We start from the raw sequence: 21,516 nt of genomic DNA, 5'->3' as shown, positions 1-21,516 counted from the left end.
GTATTATTCTTCATCTCTTGCAGTTTCATGTAGCCCAAAAAGGCTGCAATAAAAATGCAATCATAAAGGCAAATTGCATGAGAGCTAATCTATAACAATCTTCCAATGTCTCTCAGCCATCATGCCTTATCGTGTATGCTTCACTTTTAATTGTGATTGTATGATATCAGTACAATAGTTAGACAGGAATTGGTGAGATAGGCTATCTGCTTTCCTCCTCCTCTTTTCAGCTGCTCCTTTTACAGGTCACCTCATCTGCCTCCATCTCACCATATCTGTAGCATTCTCCTCTGCCACCAACCCGCTCCATGAATTTTATCTGTGGTCTTCCCCTTTTTTTTCTGTCTGACAGCGCTATATTCAACATCCTTTGTCCCGATTTAGTGGCTTGCAAAAATATTCATACCCCTTGAACTTTTCCATATTTTGTCACATTACAACCACTAACATGAATATATTTCACTGGAATTTAATGTTAAAGACCAACACAAAGTGGTATACAATTGTGAAGTGGAAAGAAAATTATACATGATTCAAAACATTTTTTACAAATAAAAAACTGAATAGTGCAGTGTGCAAAAGTATTCATCCCCCCTGAAGCAATACTTTGTGGAACCACCTTTTGCTGCAGTTACAGCTGCAAGTCTTTTAGGGTATGTCTCCACCAGCTTTGCACATCTAGTGACTGAAATTTTTACCCATTCTTCTTTGCAAAACAGTTCAAGCTCAGTCAGATTAGATGGAGGGCGTTTGTGAACAGCAGTTTTCAGATCTTGCCACAAATTCTCAATTGGGTTTAGGTCTGGACTTTGACTGGGCCGTTCTAACACATGAATATGTTTTCTTTTAAACCATTCCATTGTAGCCCTGGCTTTATGTTTAGGGTCGTTGTCCTGCTGGAAGGTGAACCTCCGCCCCAGTCTCAAGTCTTTTGCAGACTCCAACAGGTTTTCCTCCAAGATTGCCCTGTATTTGGCTCCATCCATCTTCCCATCAACTCTGACCAACTTCCCTGTGCCTGCTGAAGAGAAGCAGCCCCAGAGCATGATGCTGCCACCACCATATTTGACAGTGGGGATGGTGTGTTCAGAGTGATGTGCAGTGTTAATTCCCCCCCCAAAAGGTGGTTCCACAAAGTATTGCTTCAGGGGGGATGAATACTTTTGCACACCGCACTTTTCAGTTTTTATTTGTAAAAAAAAATGTTTTGAATCATGTATAATTTTCTTTCCACTGCACAATTGTATACTACTTTGTGTTGGTCTTTCACATTAAATTCCAGTGAAATATATTTATGATTGTGGTTGTAATGTGACAAAATATGGAAAAGTTCAAGGGGTATGAATACTTTTGCAAGCCTCTGTATATCCACTCTCTCTTCTCTGTACGTCCAAACCATCTTAGCTCTGCCTCCTTTTTGTCAGTGTTGCTGTCTTCAAACCATACATCATGGCAGATCTCACTACCATCACTCATGCTGCTGTCCTTCTGTCACAAATCAATGCTGACACTCATCTGCAGCATGCCTGGACTCTCTTTGTCTCTCTTGTGCCCTGTTCATTGCTTTGGGTGGTTGACCCCAAGTATTTAAACTCATTTACCCTCACTACCTCTACTTCTTGCATCTTCACTGTTACACCTGTCTCACTCATTCACACACATGTATTCTGTTTTGCTTCTCCGTCTGGCAATCTGTTGGACGAGTCTGGGTTTGGTGGTTTCCAGGAGAACGATACTTGTTTGATCCAGTGGGAGGGGGTTCCAACATGACTGCGCACCAGTGCATAAAGCAAAGGCTGTGGCATTGAGACACAATGTAATTAGAGAGAGTAGAATCACCTGGAGAAGTAGACATAGTAGAAACTAAAAGGCTGGGCACAAGAGACAAGAGACTATCAAAATAAAGCAGTGACTAACAAATGGGGACAGAGACAAAGATTTAAAGAGATACAAAAGGACACTGGGGAGGCTATGCTGAAACACAAAGAAGTAAATACAAACCAGTGCTCAAAATGTAAACAGAACCCAGAGTACAAAAGCAAACAGAACTAAAGACTAAAAATCCAGAATATTAAAACCAAGAATACAAAACTCAGAACTCTGGGTCAAAGACTTAGGACGTGAGACCACCACCGCTTGTGTGCACCTCCCTCCACTCTTATACTTCATCCTCTGTTTCCCCCCTTCCTGAAATGTGAGTTTGTCACAGCCATTTTGTTTTTGCAAAACCCACTACAATCTACAATGTTACCTCTGGAAAAGAAAAAAGGTTGGATTGCTAGTGTATACGCACAGACCTGCCTAAAGACCACCCCTGGGGTTTGTGGTCACACCAGCACCTCTAAGAAACATAAACCAGCTCTCTGAACAGCCACATGAACAAGAAGATATGTCAGACAGAGACAACCAACTAAAGGGAAAGGAGCATCAGTGAGGTATTCCAAGGTTTCATCAAAACACATATTCTGAGGCTGATAAACTACTCTCAGGTTTATTTTGTATAGATACACATCCTTATATGGATGATGTCTGCATAGAAGGAAATTATCATGGGCTGGTAGCGAGAGGGAGATACACAAGAAACAGCTGAATTGTGGAATTGATTGCACCAATACACACTGATTTATTTTTTCAAGAAAGACTGCGGCTTAATGGAGTCGACTTTTCTCCTGAATGTATAAGATCTAAAGATAAATTGCCTCAGTTTGCATGATGACTTTCCTTACTTCATGCCTTAATCCTTCCCACTGGAAAACTAATTGGAGGAGCCAAGGAAGAGACACTAGGAGAGAGGAGTGGAGGCATGCTTTTTGAAGTAATCTCATTTGGCACACTGACATTGTCTGTTCATTGTTTTATTATATCAAATGATCTTCTCATGGCCTCTGACAGTGGACTCATCTCTGTGCTTGTCCTGCTAGACCTTTTGATACTGTTGACTATAACATTTTATTACAGAGATTAGCACATGCCATAGGTATTAAAGGTACTGCGCTGCAGTGGTTTGAATCATATTTATCTAATAAACTCATTGCTTTCTTAGCAATGTTCTCTCGTGAATGGCTGAAAATTGGATTCCCATTTGCATGATGTCCAGCTCTCCTGTGCTCACCATCAAAAAGTACCTTCATTAATCATTAATCAAAAACACTAAAACAAGAACAAGGAACTAACTGAAGAAATACAATGAACTGGTGTGTATTCCAGCAAGTAATGATAAGAAGTGACATGCCAATGTAATAAAAATGCAATAAATCAACCTGGAAAATGAGAAAGGTCATTCAAATGTAGGCCACAAAGTGAGCCACTTCTGTTTTCTGAGAAGCCAGTTTGGTTCATGGAAACTAAAACAATACACACAACATAGATGATCACAGAACTCTTTGCTTGGTTAAGAAAAATAGCTTTACAACATCCCATCAAGTCAAGAACACTCCTGAGGAAACAGGTGTGTCATTGTCATTGTTTATAATGAAGAGATGCTTTCATGAATATAAATACAGATGGTTTCGGTGCAAACCACTGGTTACACTCAAGATCAGGAAAGGCAGATTAGACTTTGCCAGAGAACATCTGAAAGAGGCTGGTGAGCTCTGGAAAGAAATTCTCAGAGATGGTGGAGGTAATGTTATGACACGGGCACATGTGGCTGCCAGTGGAACCGGGTCACTAGTGTTTATTGATGATGTGACTCCTGATGGAAGTGTCAGAATTCTGAAGTGCACAGGGCTCCACTCTCTGCACAGATTTAGCCAAATCCTGCAAAACTGATCGGACAGCTCTTCACGGTCCAAATGGAACATCAGAGGAGCTTTCAGTTATTGAAGGCAGAGAAACTCACAAGCAGCAACTGAAGGTGACTGCAGTAAAGGCCTGGCAGAGCATCTCAAGGGAGGAAACATTGATTGAAGCTATGATTCATTAGGATTTTCATCCAAATATTAAAAATAGTCCTTATATTTAAAAGTATGTTCATTTTTTCAGTTACTTTTGCTCTTCTGAAAATTGAGGGCTATATATAAAAATGTCGAATTCCCTAACAGCTAATGCTAAACTTTTGCGAAGCCCCTTGGATTAAAGCTGAGAGTCTGATTTGAATTTTGCACAGAGGCAAAATTACAACAAAAAAAATCTTTCCTTGTTCAAAAACCCAAGGAACTATCTGTGTAAGTAGTTAAATGTTCAGTGGCATTTTAAGTCTTCTATGATGTTCAGTAAGGTTCACCTGATCTCATCAGAAGAAATATTGAATAGTTGACCATTTAGATGCCAAAAGGAAGTGGACCTTGAGAAAAGATTATTGGATCAAATAATATTTTTGAATGCCTGGAGTAAAGTTTCATTGCATGAAAGTCAGTGTATTCACTATTGTTTCAGGTGCTTATAAAAACCCTCTTTGTCATAAACATCATGTTTCAATAATGGCCTGAGACTGATTGATGGACCATAAAAAATATTGACTCATACTCTGTTTGAACATGACTCTTTTTACTTCTTTAGATTAATGAGTGACTCTTTTGACGTCATATATCTTATCCTTTTATGCATTTCACCACCAATCGCTTCGAATTGTTCTTTCCACGCAGAAACAGCCCTATAAAGCCTCATCGTCACACTAACTGGGAGCTTAAGCACTTATCAATGATTATCAAAGTCTCTCCAGGGTAAGTACAGAGAGATCATAAGTAATACATTTTATGCAACATAAAATATCATTATTTAAAAATGCATTTTTAAGATAACTGCTTTGTCTTTTTTCATCTAGTTCATGTTGTGGATGGGATCAATAATGGGAGTGCCTGGTGGACTGTTTTTACTCATTCTTTTGCATATTTTTACAGGAACCTCTTCAGGTAAACCATCTCTAGATATATATATATATATATATTCACTGTGCAATTGTACTGTTATAATCTTTAATGGAGCTTTTCTTTATTTGCTCCAGACAAATAATACCCAGCAACAAAGTATAATGATGGATATGCAAATCACAAACTCAAACTTGCTCATTTAAAATTTTCACATTTGTTTTATTGATAAATGTGGATAAAAAATATTTGCCAACTCCTTTTTAAAGGGATGTTATTATAAATTGCTGATTATGTTTGAGCTATGAATTTGACAACTAGGCAAAAATTTTAAATTAAGATCTGTAGGACAAACAGGATCAGAAAGAAGTAATATTTTATGGCCCTTAAAAACCTCATATTCAGAGATTATTTTAACTGTTACATGAAATGCCACCAAACAATTATTTTGAAGCATAACTTAAATAAAAAAAAAAAACATATAGTCAAATGTAATGAATAAAAAGCTCAGAAAGCTTGCTGACTTTTCTCAAAAATAAGCCCATTGCCTCATTCTCACACTGTAGTGAGATTTGAAAAGATTTTTTTTTTTAAATGCACTCACAGACGACCTAAAATGATCCTGAATCAGAAAGTTTTACTTGTATTTAACTGTGCACATCAAGCTATGACTGTTCTTTCTGCAGGGACTCTTGTTACCAGCTGTGATTCATGTCACGATAAAGCCAGCTGTTTGGAGTCACAAGAAAGAGGCGACACCTTCACTGGCGAGGCCCTCTCTTGTGTCTGTAAAGATGGCTTTGTAGGTGATGGCCTTACCTGCTATGACCCAAAAATCTGCAGTGATTCTTCATGCTGTGACCGAGGTTACCACTGGTCACCGGAGAAGGGCTGTGCGGACACTGACGAGTGCTCCCTCCCAAACTCGCCATGCACACCACCTCAGATTTGTTACAACACACCAGGCTCATATGAATGCCTGGAGCCTTCCTCCAGGACCAGATCAGCTGTGTCTTCCCAATCTGTCCAGTTCACCTGTGGAAACAGAGTTTGTCCTTCAGGCATGGACTGCATCAATTCCCAGTGTGTCGACCCCTGTCAAAACTACACCGCACTGAATGATGACTGGCGTTCAACAAATAGCACAAATACTCAGGTCATCCACTGTGATCGAAATATTGACTGGCAAGGCTGGTATCGCCTGTTTCTGGTCCAAAACAGTGCTCATATTCCAGAAAGGTGTATAGAATCATTGAGGTGCGGAACCCATGCTCCTATGTGGATAACACAGCCTCATCCCATGCAGTCAGGTGAAATTGTAACTCGCACTGTGTGCAGTTCTTGGAATGGCAACTGCTGCTGGTTTCAGTCACACACCATCCATGTCAAACTGTGCTATGGAGACTACTATGTCTACAAATTTGTGAAGCCCTCTATATGCAGCCTTGCATACTGTGCAGGTAATGTTTCACTTAAAATATGATTACACTGCAACTAATTCAGTTTATTTATCTTTTTCTTAAATTTAACTTTTTATGAGCAAAAGTGGTTTCTACATACTATCGTTATTATAATTATTATTCTAAACAGAGGTGAATACAACATACCCTGGAGTTCCCACAACCACAACCACACCAAGACCACAGACCTCTCCAGCCAACTGGGTCAATGTCACTACCTCAGCACCAGTGTACAACAGCACAGCGGTTGAGGGGGAGGTCCGTCTGGTTAATGGAGGAAACAGCTCCTGCTCTGGCAGGGTGGAGATTTTCCACAGTGGACAGTGGGGGACAGTGTGTGATGATTCCTGGGACCTGGTGGATGCTCAGGTGGTGTGCAGACAGCTGGGATGTGGCAGGGTCCTCTCAGCACCAACAAATGCACGATTTGGACAGGGCCGAGGACCCATCTGGTTGGATGATGTCACATGCGCGGGCAGTGAATCAAAGCTCTCCGAGTGTTACCACAGAGGGTTTGGATCTCATAACTGCGGTCACCAAGAGGATGCAGGTGTTGTCTGTGAAGGTAAATATGAATCTATGCAAGTTAAAGACAATGAGGTCCAGCTGTGTTACTGTGAGTTGTAAATAAAGTTTAAGAGAAAGTTTAACATTAAAATGTATTTTTGTTGTTTTAACTGAAACTTAAGAGTTTTTTTCAACACATTGAAAACATTAAATAAAGCAACTGAGCTATAATAAACATGCCATGACACTGATATGTTATACCCACCAGTGTTGACCATCTGTGAGAGTCACATTTATGTAATTAAAAAAAAAAAAGAAAGATACTATGTAGCTGGTGTTACAAATCTGCAGACACTGCCCCAAGAACTATTTAATGACAAAGTCAGCTGAAAATAAATTCAAAATAAACTGTCCACACCTGTTAACCCATGCAAGAAAGAGAAGAAAGCTGATTGTCATTTTTGTTGTTGTTGTTGTGCAGCTAAAACTCTGAGGTCCCACTTTTTTTTTTTTACACTTCTATGCAGTCATTTTAAGGATAAATAAATTATTCAAAACTCTATCACCCTACAGTATCTCCATCACTGCTAAGCTGAACCAATAAGATATCTGCAACAAAAGTCAGTACATTTTCATTCCAGAGACTCAGATCTTTATTTTTTTCAGTGCTTCCTTTGTCCCCGTTATTTTTAGCGGCCTGATCCTCCTCAGCATGGAAGATGCTAGTTTTGCACAGTTTCCTGAGGAATGTACCACCATGCTTCAGAGACAGTATATTAAGCTGCTCTTTGCTTTAGAGCAGGGATCCTCAAATCCAGGCCTCGAGGTCCGGTGTCCTGCAGGTTTTAGAGTTTGTGCTGCTCTATTTTTTTGTTTGTTTAAAAGATACCTCTTTTTAAAAAATAAATATTTATTAAATTTTTCAACAATTATAAACAACAAAAAAGACAAACAAACAAAAAACTTAGACAAACATTTGGCCCATAAACATAGACCTAATCAGCTTCTGGAGTCCCAGTCCGATGTTAGCTGCATATACAAAAGATATAGCACTTAGTATCAGTAACTAATACAAGACCATATTCACCGATAATATTACAATACAAAGGTTCTTGTAAAGATTTTGGAAATATTCATTCCCATAAATAGCAAAAAGGGTTCCCATGTTTTAACAAAAACATCATCTTTGTCGTGCAGCCTGCATGTCAGATAATCAGGAGATACGTAATTGAGGATAACCTTGTGCCACTGTGTCTTTTTTTGTGTTCTTTTTTTTCTATTATCCAGTTAAGGAGAAGCCATTTTCTTGCACAGAAAGTTAACATTCTGTAAAGCTTTCTATTGTATTTATCAGTAATAGTTGGGTCAGTTATTCCTAGTAATAAAAATAAAGGATTGTTGTTTAATTTAATAGAAACATTTTTGTTAATTTCCCCACCAATGATCTGCCAGAATTGCTTAACTTTAATGCACGACCAGAAGCAATGTGTGTGCCTATCTCAGTTTTGCATTTTAAACACTGTGGAGATAAGGTAGGTTTGAATTTTTGCCTTTGGTGAGGTGAGATGTGGGCTCTGTGAAGAATCATAAGCTGGGTCGCTTTGACTCTGTTGCAACCACTTAAAGTTTTTACATTCCTCCAGGCATCAATCCACTCATCATCCGTTATATTACAATCAAGCTCTCTTTCCCACAGATCTTTCAAATAAAATGTTTTACTTGGTTTGTGATATTTGTGAGGTCCTACACTAAATTATGAATGAAATGGTCAAAAGCTAATTAAGTCCAACTTTCTTCTGTAGCGCCTCCCATAAACAGTGTTGTGTTCATTGTTTTTGTTTTAGCTGCTTCACCAGTGAGGCTGGTCAACGGTCAGGACCGCTGCTCTGGCAGAGTGGAGGTCTTCGTTGATGGACAGTGGGGCACAGTGTGTGATGATTCCTGGGACCTGAATGATGCCAGCGTGGTGTGCAGACAGCTGGACTGCGGAAGGGCTCGTTCAGCACTACAAAATGCAGCTTTTGGAGTGGGAAGTGGGCCCATCTGGCTGGATGATGTTAGATGTGTTGGAAATGAATTATCAGTAACTGACTGCAGACACAATGGGCTTGGAGTCCACAACTGTGTTCATAATGAAGATGCCAGTGTTATATGTGAAGGTGTGTTCATTTTTAGGTTCTTGAATATTTTTGAGATAATGCACTTCCTTTCATACTGATTTAAGTTTATTGAGGTACTCGTCTGGATCTCATTTGGTATTTTCTGTTTCATGTCCTTTCATTTTAAATTGGTGATCTTGTCTTTTTCTTCAGTCCAGCAGCCTCCATCCCAGCGTCTTCAATTAATATGTGCCCGTGATAAAATCCAAGTAGGTCTGCATGTGGCCAGCATGTCATCCTCTGGTTTGAACCCATTCTCGGGTAACCTGGCTTCCAGCAACTGCTCCTGGGTCAGGGTGCGTGATGATATCGTTTGGTATGAAATGGAGACTCAGGCAGGTGCCTGTGGAAACACACTGAGGGTAAAGACTTAATTCTTTCTTTCTGTGACTCAATTAAATAGTCAGCTGTCCATTTAACTTGTCATAATTTTGAGCAAATAGTGAAGACCTTTAAGCGTAGCAGGTTCTCGTCATTACACACTGATATTTTCCTGGCATCTCCTGCATCTAACGATCCTTTAACTCAGTGGTTCTCAAATCCAGGCCTCGTGGCCCAGTGTCCTGCAGGTTTTAGATGTGTCTCTGCTTCAACACACCTGAATCAGATATAGAAGTCATTAGGACGACTCTGGAGAACTTGACTGCATACTGAGGAGGTAATTCAGCCATTTGATTCAGGCATGTTGGATCAGATTTGAGAACCACTGCTTTAACTGCTCCCTCATCTGGTGGGTCTTTCGTTTTGTGTAGACCTCATACACAATCTGTTCCGTGCACACACACAGCGCATTCAATCGATGTACTGCTGTGCCTTTTTAAATTCTCATCTCTTCATAATCATTATCCTTTTGAATGTACAAATGCACATTTTATCCATGGAGGCCAAGTGAGCAACAGTAGTCAGGGACTGAGTAGTCAGTATTAAACCATGCAGGCATGTTGCTGTTGATCAAACTACGCTCAGTCCAGCTGACATGATTACTGAACTGACTGGAAATGTCCTCATTTGTCTTTCAGACCAACAGCACACACGCCATCTACTCCAACAGTTTATTCATCTACCCACTAACTAATTTATCCTTCATCCTTCCTGTGAGTCTTCCCTTCTCCTGTGCTTATCCCCTGGACACCGATGCCAGTCTGAATGTGGCTATCAGACCAGTCCTGTCGTAAGTTCATTGAATCTAACTGTAGCATCACTCACCACTCACTTCCTAAATGCAAGTCTCCTTAATAAGGAGCTCTTTGCAGAAACTTCTACGATGATCTATTATAATAGCCATCTATCTGACGTAAAGAGAAAAAAATTCTTTAATGTTGCTGCCCAAGAAAAAGAAGTTTGTCTTCTCTTGTCTACATACAGCTTTTGAAGGATTATATATATATTTATGAAAAAATAAATTAAAACACAATAATGGAATATAACAAAGGAAAAAAATAATTTAAATTGTGGAAAAATAAACTGTGGTTCTCATTATCATCAACAAGGATAGATGATAAATAAACAAAGCTTTCTTTCCAGACAGAGAGGGGAGAACTGTGAATTAACAGAAGAAATTTATTTAATGAAATGAAATTTACTGTGAGAAATGTAGATAAGCTATATGGCCTGGTATTTATATAGTGCTCTTCTACAATAACTAAGCATACAAAGAGGTTTGACTCTACAAGCCATATTTACTGGTTCATATGATATTTTATTCTATGTGCTTTGGGCACTTTTCATCTTCCATCCTCATACTCACATACCAATATATGCATGTTTTGCATCTTTCCCAAAGACATTTCCACCTTGTTTAGTGGAGGAGTCGGTGGATCAAACCACTGAACTTCTGATTAGGAGACGACCCATTCCAGAGCATAGCAGCATGGATGCGAGACAGAGTCAAAACAAAGCAAACAAAACCAAAACACTCCTCCTACACAATCCCAGAAAAAGACAGAATAACAACAAGCAGAGTCTGAGGGATCATCACATAATATGTTTTTTTTCGTTTGTCAGGTTGGCTGGAGGTATTTCAGGCTCGGGTCCAAAAGCTAGAACCTCCATGTCTCTGTTCCGCAACTCCAACTACACTGCGTCTTATCCAGCAGGCCAGGTCACCCTCCCAGTGGGTTCAGCTCTTTATGTGGGCGTCTCTGTGCAGGAGACAGACCCAGCTTTGGCAGTTGTTCTGGAGGACTGCTATGCCACTCACTCACCAAACCCCAATGATCCCACACAATATCCTCTCATCCAGAACAAGTATGCGCACCTCTCCAGCCTCAGCAGATGCTTTGTGGGATACAGTGAAGTGTATGGACCCTGTTGACATCTTCCTTCTTCTCTCACAGGTGTCCCACTGACCGCCAAAAGGTGTCAATAGTTGAGAGTGGCTCATCTCTCCGAGCTCGTTTCTCTGCTCTGCTGTTCCTGCTCCAGGGTGAATACAGAGACATTTATCTTCATTGCAGCCTCAGCCTGTGTAACCAGAAGAGCTACTACTGTGTACCAGTGAGTTACATATTTCACTTTAGCACCTGTTCATCACAATGGTTTCTCTTTTAATGGTATCTCTTTTTTCACATCCTCTCTGTCTTGTAGCCGTGTACCAGCAGGGCACGCCGCTCTGTTTCCAACTCTGCTTCCATGAATCCCATCACCATTGGACCAATCACTTGTGAGTATGAATTAAAATCTGATTTCAGGACTAATGTTTTAGCATAAGGATCTATATGAAACTATTAATCACCATTTCTTCTTTTTCTTCTTCTTCTTTATTTTTAGGGGACAAGTCAGCTGAGTGAGCAAGTAACATACTATAATTCCACAAAGACATTATATAGTGAGAGCTTAGCTGCCAATGTTTTTGTGCTTCTTTTCAGTATAGAGACCATTTGAATATAGTATGCATAACAAATATTTTTACATTTGGGCTAAGACTTCTTTTTTGTATATTTGAGTGTAAATTGTGCAAAAAAAAAAAAATTGTGCATCCAATTAAAAACTGCCCTGTGATGCTGGAATCTGAAACCAACTGAGCGATGAACTGGTAGCTGCAGATGCCACCACAGGAACGGCAGCTTTGAGTCATACCAACCCTTCAAAGGGTCCAATCAGACCCACTAGATGGCATTGCAAAGTGTGAAAATTGCAGAGAAGGCATTAGTGTTGGACTGGTGAGCATTTCTTAAGAATTAAGTACATCTAGATCTTGACAAGTTATTTGAATCATAAAACAGTAAAACTTTATTGTTCAAATTACTCGACATTTAAAAGTTTCCTGCATTTGTAGATCCACTATGATCTGTGAATTGTGATAGACATGTAATGACAGTGGACGTTTAACTCATTGTTGGTAAACTGAGTTATATTGTGGAAATTTTACATTTTTAAGAATGTCCTGTAATGTTTATCATCTGTTTTGTAGATCATAATTTTCAAACTAAAAGAAATTGAAAATTTTGGAGGTGTTTTTTTTTCTTCACATAACTTATTATGCAAGAGTTTTATAGTGCTATTCCCCTTCAGATTAATTTGGGCCACATCAACATAAGTCTGACACCCCTGTTTTAGATGGATAACCATAAAATTTAATATATGTATACTGCACACTATTTTTCAGATGTATTGTGGGATACTTTACCATAGAGCGTGTACAGTTCTCTTCGCTTCATTCTGATCCAGGACAAGATGTGATTGAAGTGGAGATTTGGTATTTTAATTCAAGGGTTTTAACAAAAATGGCATGGCATGAAAGAGAAAAATAAAAAACATTCACATTGCACACAAAATTCGTGACCCTTTGGGTCAAATAGGTTGTTATGAAATAAAAACTACAAAAGACCCTACAATAATACAGAGAAAACCCAACAGTCAAAAGCGACCACCTATGAGCAAGCACTTGGCGACAGTGGGAAGGAAAAACTCCCTTTTAACAGGAAGAAACCTCCAGCAGAACCAGGCTCGGGGGGGCAGTCATCTGCCATGACTGGTTGGGACTGAGGGGAGAGAGACAGGACAAAAGACGTGCTGTGGAAGAGAGACAGAGATTAATAATAATTAATGATTAAATGCAGAGTGGATTTTAAACAAACTAAATAAGGTGAATGAAAAGAAACAGTGCATTATGGGGACCCCCCAGCAGCCTAGGCCTATAGCAGCATAACTAAGGGGTGGTTCAAGGTCACCTGATTCAGCCCTAACTATAAGCTTGATTATAAAGCAAAGTTTTAAGCCTAATCTTAAAAATAGAGAGGGTGTCTTTCTCCCGAATCCAAGCTGGGAGCTGGTTCCACAGAAGAGGGGCCTGAAAGCTGAAGGCTCTGCCTCCCATTCTACTCTTAAGTATCCGAGGAACCACAAGTAAGCCAGCAGTCTGAGAGCAAAGTGCTCTATTGAGGTGATATGGTACTATGAGGTCTTTGAGATAAGATGGGGCTTGATTATTCAAGACCTTGTATGTGAGGAGAAGGAATTTAAATTCTATTCTAGATTTAACAGGGAGCCAATGAAGAGAAGCCAATATGGGAGAAATCTGCTCTCTCTTTCTAGTCCCTGTCAGTACTCTAGCTGCAGCATTTTGGATCAGCTGAAGGCTTTTCAGGGAGCTTTTAGGACAGCCTGATAATAATGAATTACAATAGTCCAGCCTAGAAGTAATAAATGCATGAATGAGCTTTTCAGCATCACTCTGAGAAAGGATGTTTCTAATTTTAGAAATATTGCGCAAATGCAAAAAAGCGGTCCTACATATTCGTTTAATATGTGCATTGAAGGACAGTTGTAAAATAGCTTGGTATAATTCCATGTACAATGGAGGAATATTCGAATTATATTTGTTAAGTTAGTGTTGAGGAACGATACAACACCGCATAGCTCGAGCACTCGAATGCAGAGATGTAGGTTTTATTGCATTAATCAAGCCGACGTTACCCCCTACTGGGCATAACAGGACATAGCTGGAAAGCTACCTCTACAATATCACAATAGGTTAAGGCCGACACAGGCTACAGAAGGCCTAATTAAAATAAAAAAATAAATAAACTTTTTCCCGGGATTCATGTCATTTTCGGGAAAAATATTAAACCCTATTACACACGTATTGCCTGAAACCTCCATTTCAAACTGACAGAACTCGTCTAAAAAGGAGAGGGTTGCGTTGTCTCCTAATGTTTCTGGTTTAGAGCGGCAAGATATGGGGGGTGCGTTCAAGTTAAAGAACGGCGGATGCAGATTCCAGTTTGAATTGTTTATTGAGGTTCACAGTTCCTTTCCATCCAGTTCGAATACATATGCATTGTTATAAACTGTCAATTGTGAATTTGGATTGTGGATTGTGGTCTGAAAATATAATAAACAAATAATCATCAGTACAATAATCATTATAACCCATAACTGAATGACAACAGCAACTACAAATAAAGAACCGTCTTCAGTTAACAGAATATCCCCAAAAGTCACATAACCTTGTATGTGCAGCTCTCAATCAGCGCTAATGAGCACACTGAATCATACATCGCTCTATTAAAGGAAAACATCAATGCATACAAGTAAATACGTTCAGAAGGACTCAAACTACTTAATAAAGTTATCAAACTCACCTTCTGGCATTTACACACGATAAAACTAAGGAATACAAGTGAACCCATTCTCCGCGTTACTGCACCGAGGGAGAAGAGCAACGGCAGAAAATGTCTGCTCCGCATCGCACCTGTGGTGCATTCAAAGGACTCATGTAAAGCTACAATGAGTTCAATAACATAGGAAATTCCAAACTCACGATAAACCAAACACAATGCTACATATCAACCAAACTAACAGTGTGGGCTTTCTAACACAGCCGCCCCCGACTGTCGACACAGACAGTCGAATCCAGTTAGGAAGGTCACTCAGCCCGTTAAGTCATCCTCTTCATCTTCGAACTTAGGGAGCGCCACTAGACGAGCAACCGGCCTAATATAAGTCCGATCCTTGACCTTAACGGCAGCAGTCCGGATGCGTCCATCGGCTCCAGGATAAGTAGTCGTCACCTTCCCAACAGGCCACGAAGCTCTCGGAAGCTGGGGATCGACAATGAGAACTACTTGGTTTGGAGTGAGGCATTTCCCATCTCTCAGCCACTTCTGTCTCTCCTGCAGGCTGGGTAAATAGTGACTGATGAATCGGGACCAAAAATGGTCGACAAGAACTTGGCTATGCCTCCATCGTCGCTTGCCGAGCAGGTCACTTTGATCATACATGACTTGAGGGAGTGATGCATCATAACGTCCCATCAGCAGGATACTGGGTGTAATAGGATCTGGATCTGCTACAGCCGTGGATACATAGCCTAGAGGCTTGGCATTCAAAATGCCCTCCACTTCTACTAGAACTGTGCGAAACACAGTTTCTGGGAGAGTCTGCTCCTTAAGCACAACTTTAAGAGCAGTCTTAACTGACCTCACTTCTCTCTCCCATGCTCCGCCGAAATGTGGAGCGCTGGGGGGATTGAAACAGAATGCAATCTGCTGTTCTGCCAACTGTTCCTTTAACTGAGGAGCTAAGGTCTCGAAGGCCTCATGCAGCTCTCGAGCTCCTCCAACAAAGTTGGTGCCATTGTCGCACAGAAGCTCCTTAGGTTTACCTCTTCTGGCGACAAAGCGCCTTAGGGCCATCAGGAATGCATCTGCATCAAGATTCTCCAGGAGGTCTAAATGTATACAGCGGGTGGTCATACATTTGATTATGCCCCAACGTTTCTCCATTCTCCGTCCTATCTTCACGGTAAAGGGACCGAAACAATCAACACCAGTTGAATAAAATGGCGGCTTATACAGGCGCAGTCGAGCTGGTGGCAAATCCGCCATCTTGGGGACAGAAGGGTTGGCGCGCCATGCTTGACACTTCATACAGTGGCTCTGATATCTTTTGACTGCTTCTCTCCCCCGCAGAATCCAGAAGCGGCGTCGCAGTTCAGTCAACACCCGTTCAGGTCCAGGATGGAGAAGGGTCTCATCAAAGTCTTGGATGAGGAGCTTCGTCAGGGGGTGTTTAGGATCCAATATGATAGGATGAATGGTGTCCCACTCTAGCTGCTCTGCTCTCCTTAATCTCCCTCCAACTCTGAGAAGTCCTGTTCCTTTATCATATTCAGGGGATAAAGAACTCAAACAGCTGCTGGTGGGTAAAGGTCTGTCAGACATGAGGGTCCGGACCTCCTCTGGGAATGACTCCAACTGTGCCTGCTTTAGGAGGAGGTTCTCAGCTTGAATGTAGTCGGGTGCTTCATAGGATGAGCTGGAGTCCTGCTCAGCCGCCCCATGAAGGGTCCTGGTTGTTGCCTGTATGAGGTCCTTCCACGTGGAGAACATGCTGACATCTGGTAGCTGAGAGTGGGAGTTTAATGTCACATGTCCACAGAAGGAAGATTTCCTCAACTCACCGTCCTCAAGTTCTGGACAGGAAGTTGGGCTGGTAGGCCAATGTTCCTCTTTAAGTCGTAGGAAATCAGGACCTTGATGCCAACGATGTGGTCGAGACAGCTCTTTCAATGTCTTACCCCTCGTTATGTCGTCAGCGGGGTTATTGCCACTGTCCACATATCTCCAGTTGCTCACATCAGTGAGGCTCTGAATCTCTGCCACTCGTGTCCCCACGAAAACCTTGTAGTGGCAAGATTCTGACTTGATCCAATGGAGAACTGTAGTGGAGTCTGACCAGAGAACAACACTTCTGATGGGTAAGGTAAGCTCACTTTGAAGGACATTAGCTAATTGTGCACCAGTAAGAGCAGCACTTAACTCTAGCCGTGGCATGGACAATTGCTTCTTGGGAGCTACCCGTGATCTGGCCAGGACAAAGGATGTATAAACTTCCCCTTGAGCGTCTTCTGTTCGCAAATAGGCAACAGATCCATATGCTCTCTCTGAGGCATCGCAGAAAATGTGAATGTCTCTACTTGAGGTAGATGAATCAGCTGATTCTGGTGCGTAACATCTTGGAATCTCCATCTGAAGAAGATCAGGAATTTCTTGCATCCAAGCAATCCATCGGTCATGAAGGCTCTGTGGCTGGATCGGCTCATCCCACCCGAGCTGTTCCTTCCAGAGATCCTGTACCAAAATCTTGGCCCTCGTGGTGAAGGGTACAATATATCCGAGTGGATCGTATTGGCAGGCAAGCACTTTGTAGACGTTCCTCATTGTGGGTTCAATTTGCTCTACAGGCCGATGTTTGTACTTCAGGGAGTCACGTAGACAATCCCAAGACAGTCCAAGGGTTGATTCTTGAAGACTTGCGCTGTGTTGAGAAAGCCATAAATCACTGCTCTCAGACGGGATATCGGATGGGAGATGTTCAATCACATCTGGAACGTTGCTGGCCCACTGGCGTATCTCGAAACCTCCAGTGTGGAGCAGCTGGCGTAGACCATCAACTAGTTCTTTAGCTTCTTCCTTCGAATGTGTGCTGCGGAGACAGTTATCCACATAGAATGACTGCTCTACACAATCTACAAGGTCTTGGTTAGACTCACTGTTGTCTTGAACGTGTCGCTGTAAAGCGTAGATGGCACAGCAGGGGCTGCATGTAGTGCCGAATGGAAGAACTTGCCACTCGTAGATCCTTGGCTCTTCATTCCTCTTCATGTCCCGCCAGATGAAGCGCAGGATTGGTTTGTCGGCAGGCAACAGACGTATCTGGTGAAACATACTCTTGATGTCCCCGCTCACTGCAACCGGGTACTGCCGGAACCGAATGAGAACCCCTAGTAAAGAGGGACCTAGGGCAGGTCCAGGGAGGAGAAGATCATTGAGAGACTTCCCTTCATACTGGAAAGAACAGTTGAAGACAATCCTGTCTTTGTTGTTGTGCCGTACCATATGATGGGGTATGAACCAGGATTCGGATGTTGATTTAGCCTCCTCAGGTGCCACTACGGATACATAGCCCATCTCCTCCAGCTTCTTAATTTCCTGACAGTATACCTCAGCACGTTGTGGATCTTTTGCTAGCCTCCTCTCAGTGCTGCGAAGGCCAGGTAATACTGCTTCCATCGGAGCCTGAAGAGTGGTGGAGTTGACTCTGCGAAGCAGCGGGGTAGCATATCGCTTTATCTCGTCTACTGTAACTCTGATGGTTGAGGCCTGAAGGAGGTTGAAAGCCTGCTGATCTTGTTTTGATCTGGTCACCTGCTTACTTACATAAGGCAATGTATCCATCTGCCAAAGTCGCTCCACATTCCTGAAGAGCTCATAGTCCGGTGCGACTGTTGCTGTGAATAGACACTGCTGCTCTGAGTGAGGGATTTGGTCGGTGCTGATAGGACCTTGAAGCGACCAGCCAAGCTCAGTGTGGACTGCAATGGGTCCTCCTGGTGGGCCCATACGAACTGGCTCTATGGGTGCCAAGAGATGAGGCATGTCTGATCCTATAAGCAGCAGGGGTTGAATGCGGTCTACAGGAGTCAACGGTACGTTGCTGAGGTGTCTGTGTCTCCGTTGAAGAGTCTTCACTGGGTATGAATGCTCTGAGAGACTCAGATTGTCTGAGGTGAAGGCCTGCTGAATGAAATGCTTCTTCTGAGGCTTGTGTGGGGAAGACACGTGTAAGGCAACTGAAGCACCGTGAAGCTGTACTACCTCATGGTGAACAGTTCGAAGGGTGAGCACCTCATCCTCCGGGGCAAGTTGAAGGCGTTGCACGGCTTGTGGTAAAATGATGCTTCGCTCTGAGCCGTCATCTAGCACTGCATAAGTCTCCAGTACTCTGTCTTTGTTGTGAAGTAAGACCTTTACAACCTTCAGCATCACTTTAGGAGATCTGTTAGGTCTGTCCAAATACACCTTTGTGCTCGGAGCAGCCACCATAAGTACACTTTTCTGGATTTGCTGGACTGCATCATGCAATACTGTCAGATGCTGCTCTTTACAGGTATTACAGGGTCGTTTGAGGGTACAAACCTCTGGCTTGTGAGATCTGCCACATTTCCAGCACCGTTGTCCATCAGATAACCACTGCACAATCTGTCCCGTGCTTAGTTTCTTGAGATCTGTGCAGGCATTCAGGAAATGCTCTGTATTATTGCAATGAGGGCAATATGGTCTAGGCTTTAATGAGGACTTCGGTCTGGCTGAGCTCTCTCTTGAACTTCGATCATTGCTGGCAGTAAAGAAAAATGCTGTCGATTTCTCCTTTGGTCTGTTGGAAGCACGTGGCTCTTTCGTTGTTGGCTTAGAAGCTTCTTGACCATAAAGTGAGGCAGCTCGACCAGCTATACGCTTTGCTTGAGACTTCATCTGTAACCAAGAACTCAGATCTGGTAAGGTATAGGTCTGGTCTGTACCTGTACGAAGAATCCCTTGGTTCAAGCAATGTTCCACGAATCCATCGCGGTAACTTGGCGGCATCTTACTCAGTAGTCGGTCGACGTGCGATCCGCATCGTAGTTCGAACCCATTCTGTCCTTCCAGTGTCCGAAGCATGCCTACTAGGGATTGAATGGACAAGGCAAATGCATCAAATGCTTCAGCGTCTCCAAACTTGATGGCTGGAGCATTTAATATGGCACCCAATTCACTCTGAACCAGCTGTCGGGGTTGACCATATTTGTCCTGTAGGGCGTGCATGGCCATGGTGTATGGCTTCTGGTCGTGCATGTAGGCTTTAGCTAACTGGAGCGCACTAAATAATTTCAGATGTCCGAGAAGCACTTGATATTTATACTGCTCATTCAGGTGTGGATGGCTGTTCAGCGTATTGTCCAGGGCCATCTTCAATAAAGCAAAGTCACTTTCTTTGCCTGACTCGAAGAATGGAATTAGGGGTTTAGGAATGCTGTAAGATGCTGCAAAGGATGGATACACTTCAGTTGGCTGCGGTTGAGGTGGATCCGATTGAGTCCAAGCCGCAGTGGATGAATAGGACTGTGATGGAAGGGGATGTATTATAGGAGCGGGAGGATCATTAAAGTGTGTTGGACCAGCACACTGAGGTGCTGGAGTAAGAACCGATTGTGGGTCTTGAGATGGAGGTCGTGGTGGCATCTTGTGCAGAGCCTGATTCACTTGAAGCAGAGCTGCATGTAGAGCTGAAGGTAAAACTACAGAAGAACCTGGTTGTTGGGTCCCTGTCTCTAGCGCTAAAGCCGTAGGAGGTACGTGAGGTGAAGCTGTGAGCAGCGCCGGCGGTGGGGGTGGAACTGCAGAGAATCCTGCACTAGGCACTGCTGGGATAGCTGAAGGAGGGACTGAAGGAGGTCTTGAAGGTGGAATCACAGGAGGCAATGTTGTGTGGTTGCTCACTTTGCTGTCCTCTGATGAGCCCAGAGAGGTTCTAGACCTATCAGGTTTTGGTGTTTTCTCTTTGAGAAGAGAAGTGACCATTTTAGCTATTTTCAGCTCGTTAGTCGTCCTTTTCAACTTCCGCTGTCTTTCCAATTGTTTTGTCAACAACTCTTGGGTTCTGATGGCTTCATCTTGTAGCCGTTGGGCCTCTCTGGCTTGAGCTTGTAGTCGCTGATATTCCAATTCGACTTGTTGTTCCTCTTCCATGCTTTGCTGCAGCTCCTCAAGCTCCATCTGCCTTACCTGTTCTTCTAACTGGGCTGTTTCCAGTTCTGATAAAACTTTAGAAGGAAATATGCTGGTGGAATAGCGTGATATCCATGTCGATCTGGATTTGGAGCTTCTCCGGGATGAGTGTGTTCCACTGCTACGTGAATGTCGAGAGGAGGAGGCTTCTGGTATGGGTCGGGTTTGTCCCTCTGGAGGGAGAGTTGCAACCACATAGTCGGTTAAGTAGGCTGGAGGCCGTCTCTCTCTCTGCGAAACACGCTGGGGTGCAGATTCAGTCTGGACATCTGTCGGTTCCATATCTGATGGTGCTCTAATCCGGCTCAAAGGACCATAAAAAGGAGAGGGTTGCGTTGTCTCCTAATGTTTCTGGTTTAGAGCGGCAAGATATGGGGGGTGCGTTCAAGTTAAAGAACGGCGGATGCAGATTCCAGTTTGAATTGTTTATTGAGGTTCACAGTTCCTTTCCATCCAGTTCGAATACATATGCATTGTTATAAACTGTCAATTGTGAATTTGGATTGTGGATTGTGGTCTGAAAATATAATAAACAAATAATCATCAGTACAATAATCATTATAACCCATAACTGAATGACAACAGCAACTACAAATAAAGAACCGTCTTCAGTTAACAGAATATCCCCAAAAGTCACATAACCTTGTATGTGCAGCTCTCAATCAGCGCTAATGAGCACACTGAATCATACATCGCTCTATTAAAGGAAAACATCAATGCATACAAGTAAATACGTTCAGAAGGACTCAAACTACTTAATAAAGTTATCAAACTCACCTTCTGGCATTTACACACGATAAAACTAAGGAATACAAGTGAACCCATTCTCCACGTTACTGCACCGAGGGAGAAGAGCAACGGCAGAAAATGTCTGCTCCGCATCGCACCTGTGGTGCATTCAAAGGACTCATGTAAAGCTACAATGAGTTCAATAACATAGGAAATTCCAAACTCACGATAAACCAAACACAATGCTACATATCAACCAAACTAACAGTGTGGGCTTTCTAACATCGTCACTCTTGTTTCC

At 42.3% G+C, this 21,516-nt stretch overlaps 2 protein-coding genes across 2 annotated transcripts; one reads left to right on the top strand and one right to left on the bottom strand.

The window, feature by feature from the left end:
* The first annotated feature begins 5,871 nt into the window (after positions 1 to 5,871).
* Positions 5,872 to 11,828, top strand: LOC115778316 (pancreatic secretory granule membrane major glycoprotein GP2-like). The gene is made up of 9 exons (XM_030726392.1): positions 5,872 to 6,268; positions 6,399 to 6,833; positions 8,620 to 8,934; positions 9,088 to 9,296; positions 9,954 to 10,105; positions 10,939 to 11,181; positions 11,271 to 11,430; positions 11,521 to 11,596; positions 11,704 to 11,828. Exons 1-9 carry the CDS (start codon positions 5,872 to 5,874, stop codon positions 11,721 to 11,723), a joined length of 2,007 nt encoding a protein of 668 aa, XP_030582252.1. The 3' UTR covers positions 11,724 to 11,828.
* Positions 11,829 to 14,070: 2,242 nt separating this feature from the next.
* On the bottom strand, positions 14,071 to 15,839 carry LOC115799115 (uncharacterized). Its single transcript, XM_030756141.1, has 2 exons — positions 14,520 to 15,839; positions 14,071 to 14,259 (listed from the first exon to the last, which is right to left on the bottom strand). The coding sequence occupies exon 1, from the start codon at positions 15,804 to 15,806 to the stop codon at positions 14,808 to 14,810; it is 999 nt and encodes a 332-aa protein (XP_030612001.1). The 5' UTR covers positions 15,807 to 15,839; the 3' UTR covers positions 14,071 to 14,259; positions 14,520 to 14,807.
* Positions 15,840 to 21,516: the final 5,677 nt, after the last annotated feature.

Source organism: Archocentrus centrarchus, chromosome 1 (genome assembly GCF_007364275.1).
Source record: "Archocentrus centrarchus isolate MPI-CPG fArcCen1 chromosome 1, fArcCen1, whole genome shotgun sequence".
NCBI lineage: Eukaryota > Metazoa > Chordata > Actinopteri > Cichliformes > Cichlidae > Archocentrus > Archocentrus centrarchus.
This window is presented reverse-complemented; position numbering and strand designations above follow the sequence as displayed.